This window comes from Bison bison, unplaced genomic scaffold (assembly GCF_000754665.1).
Source record: "Bison bison bison isolate TAMUID 2011002044 unplaced genomic scaffold, Bison_UMD1.0 scf7180017864236, whole genome shotgun sequence".
Classification (NCBI taxonomy): Eukaryota; Metazoa; Chordata; class Mammalia; order Artiodactyla; family Bovidae; genus Bison; species Bison bison.
The window spans coordinates 3,417,240-3,420,800 of NW_011494808.1; the positions used below are offsets into that span (position 1 = coordinate 3,417,240).

General features: G+C 54.6%; 1 protein-coding gene across 3 annotated transcripts in view; it reads right to left on the reverse strand.

Annotated features, from left to right (window-relative positions):
• INTS10 (integrator complex subunit 10) overlaps positions 1-3,561 on the reverse strand; it is a 32,526-nt gene that overhangs the window by 2,808 nt on the left and 26,157 nt on the right. For all 3 annotated transcript variants that reach the window (XM_010846397.1, XM_010846398.1, XM_010846395.1), the window contains exons 14-15: positions 3,360-3,522; positions 2,444-2,537 (exon numbers count right to left, since the gene is read on the reverse strand). In XM_010846397.1, the coding sequence (XP_010844699.1) occupies positions 2,444-2,537; positions 3,360-3,522 (257 nt within the window). The remainder of the gene's footprint in view (positions 1-2,443; positions 2,538-3,359; positions 3,523-3,561) is intronic.

Here is a 3,561-nt window from a genome sequence, read left to right on the forward strand (position 1 = left end):
AAGGGGCGCCGGGGAAGAGGCTGGTGCGGTGCCCCGGGACGGCCACGGAGGGGCAGGGCCCCACGCCTGTCGTGACCACACCAGTCCCACAGAGCAATCTGGCGACGTTTCTGAACCATCGCTGATGGGACTGAAGCCCCACGTGGAAGAGGCCCTTCTGAGAAGACTGATAGGACTGGCGTGTTTTTGGTAAAGGCTGTTTAAAGTTCACAAGGTAGTGAGAAAAGGAACAGGAAGGGGGATGACGCGAGTCTGGGCCGCAGCTTCGTGGGGTGCTGTGACAATCGCACGTTGGCCGGGGTCACCTCTGAGAGCACGGGCCCGCGCCCAGCTCAGGGCACCCGCAGGGACGGAGCGTCTGGGTCGCTCAGCCGAGCGCCTCCAGGGCACGGCCAGCATCTGCGGGGAAGCATTTCTCTCCTTCAGATATGAGAGGGCAACCCGCAGAGCGCAGACCCAAGCTGGTCCCTCCTGCCGTCAGGCCCCGGCGCCCCGGCACTCGCCCCACACCAGGATGGACAGGTGGCCTCGCCCAGGCCTGGGCTGGCCTGGAGGGGCTGGCCTCTGCTCCCCACATCTCCACACTCAGCTGCAGGTCTGTAACGGCTGCGGGTAATTTGTTTGTGAACCAAAAGGAAAAGGAATGGGATAGTTTTACTCAAGATTCTAACTGTACCTCAACTGGCTCAGGTGGCCCGCTTCTCTGCAGGAGTTTCTCATCAGAAATTTGTCAGGCAGGTTTCAGGCAAACTCTGAGACTCACACAGTCAGCTCACTAAGCAGGAGCCCCTGTGCCTGCTTCCAGACTGACGGAGGAGCAGGTTTCCTAGGAAGCTGAGTGGTCTTCTACTGGGCATATGGCGTTAGAAGAGACTAAAGGTTATACTAACCGTGGGTGGGGAGGGGGGGCACAATTAATCCTCAAAAGCCTAGAAATGCCTGCTGTGTCTCTGCCTCGCCCTGAACACCCCACAGTCAGTCACGCTGGCTGTCCAACAGCCCCGGCCTTCACCCTTGTCCGAGAGCTGGTCTGCACATCCCCGTGTCTTGAGCAGCTCAATAAAACTGGCTGAAGAAGGAAGGGTCAGTCTTGATTGTCTGACAACCCCATCTGTCACCTTCCCCAGCTGAGCATCAGCTTAGTGGTGGGAGGATTGTTAAACTTAGGTGTAACCTTAACCAAATGGAGTTGATCCAGCTGAGGCTGTCTCTCTATTATGACAGTTTGTATGGTGTGCGTTCATGGGAATTAAAGGAAAAGTTATTCAAAGTTATGTTTGTGAATCCAGCCTCAAAACCGGGCAGCCACAACACAAAACGGCTTACCTAGGTTCCCATGTCAAAAAGCCATCTTTGTTCTCAAACACCGTTAAGAATATTTTGAACCAGGCAGTTATCTTCCCCAGGTTCGAGGGAAGCTAACGGAGCAGGAAGATAAGCGTGCCTGGCGCACTTGCCTAAGCCAGCTAATGTGTACAGGTCTTCTGTCTGCATGTTAAATCTTCAGAATATTTAGCAACATCTGCAAGATGAAGGAGAAGCACACCCCCTCGCCGTATATTCCCATTCCTGACAGGACGCCATGTGGGCTGTGCCCGACCCTGAGGTTTAGGGAATCCAGAAGGAATGCCTCTCACTTCCCTCTCCTGACATTTCTAACACCCTCCATGGATGGAACAAGATGCAAATTCCTGCTTTCAACCGGAAACTTGTCCCTCTCACGAGGCAGGAAAAGGAGCTGGTCCGAGCCTCAACAGCACTGGGCTCTCCCTCGGGTCTCCATCTCCTGCAGAGACAGTGACCCTGCCTTGCACACGAGGACCGTGCAGGACGCGGAGGGGGACCACACGTCACACCATGCGTGGCCGTCCACAGCAGGGAGGATGCACTGTCCACACCGCGATGAGGACTGGAGGGCAGAAGCGGGGGTCATGAGCTATTTAAAAATCATAAATGGTCACTGACTTCATCCAGGTGTAGGGGGGCTTGGCCAGACCAAGCCCCAGCCTCGCTGCAGAGGCTGGGGGGGGGGGCCACCTGATGTGAGCAGGCGGCTCGCTGGGGAGGGCCTGAAAGTGCAGTGTGTAAATCAGGTCTGCAGGTTTTTCCTAATCCAGCACAGCTGTGATGAAGCATGGCTTTTCTTAATGAAAAGTGTTCTAATCAGAAATTATAGGATCAGTCTGTATGTTTTAGAAAGGAAAAAGGTTCTGTGAATGAGACTTTCGTCTGGTGAAAAAAGTATCAAAAGTGACAGAACTACCCCAATTTAAACACGCTTCCATCAGAAATGTAGTTAAGGGAAGGCCAAGTTCAAAAGGATCCCTGGAGTCAAACCTTCTTAAAAATACAGTTTGGATTCCTTCCTACTAAATGTCTGAAAGCTACAGATATTTACAAACATTTCCGACACGCACAGAGAGCGGGAGATGGGGGGGCTTACTTGATCAGCATTCCTTGATTGGGCAGCAGTTCCAGATGGATCTTCCCACCTTCCTGAGTTCTCAGGTAGGCGAACTCCTCCAGCATGTCGATATCTGAGGCCAGAGTCAGGGAACCACATGTGGGAGCCAGGAGCCCTGCTCTCTCGGAGGCGGACACGAGCTTGCAGCTCCTGGGTAACACCCGCGGCCACCCTACCAGCAACCCGGGCCTGCCTGAGTCCAAACCAACGATTCCTACGCCAACCAAACTCCTTCCCAAAGAGAATTACGGTTTTCATATGGGTGGTTAAACGGCCTGCATGGTCGTGAAAGCAACACCTTTGGCTTTCCTAATAAGAAATGAAAAAAAAAAGGGAGGGGGTGGTAGGGGTATTATTTCCACCCCTCTACCTCTACCCAAAGGTTAAGAAACACTGCTGTAGGCATCTCGCAAATGAAAACTAGCAGGTAAGAGAAGCAAGTGTGAGCACCAGACCTTGGATTCTAAGGTGGCTTCTCCCTGTTCAGCAGTACCAAGTCCAACGCTCCCCGTCATGAAAGCAGGTGCCGGTGGGGCAGCATCTCTGGTGGGTGCTCAGCACACCTGTGACACCTGCTGCTGTGACCACGGACCCGGGGCCCCTTCCCAGACGGAGCCCAGTGAACGACTACGTCCCGCGGCCCATCCGCCACCGGGGCCCTTCAGCATCCCGGGCACCTTCCAACAAGTCGCTCCAAGTGGGAAAGGGACCGGGGCTGCTGACATTCCTGGCTCCTCTCTGAGGTCTCTCCTTTCACAAGACTGACAGCCACGACCCCATCTCAGAGCTCCACTCCTCCTTTCTCCCCACATCACTGACACCACTATCTCTCCCCCAAAGGGTTCACTCATTTTTGTCCCAGCAGTTTCTTCTGCTCAGACAGAGCAAAGGATACTTGTGACGTAATTGAAGAAGTTCTCGTACTGGAAGTTCCCTTGCTGGCAGATCTTGCTGACGGCTTTCAGGAAGAGTGCCTCCCCACGCGGCCACTCGTGCTGCAGAAGGACGATGGCGTGGCCCAGCGCCATGTCGTCCCTGCTGTCGGTGAAGGCTCTCAGCTGCGGACACGGGGCGGGGGCGTGGGTCACAGGGTGACC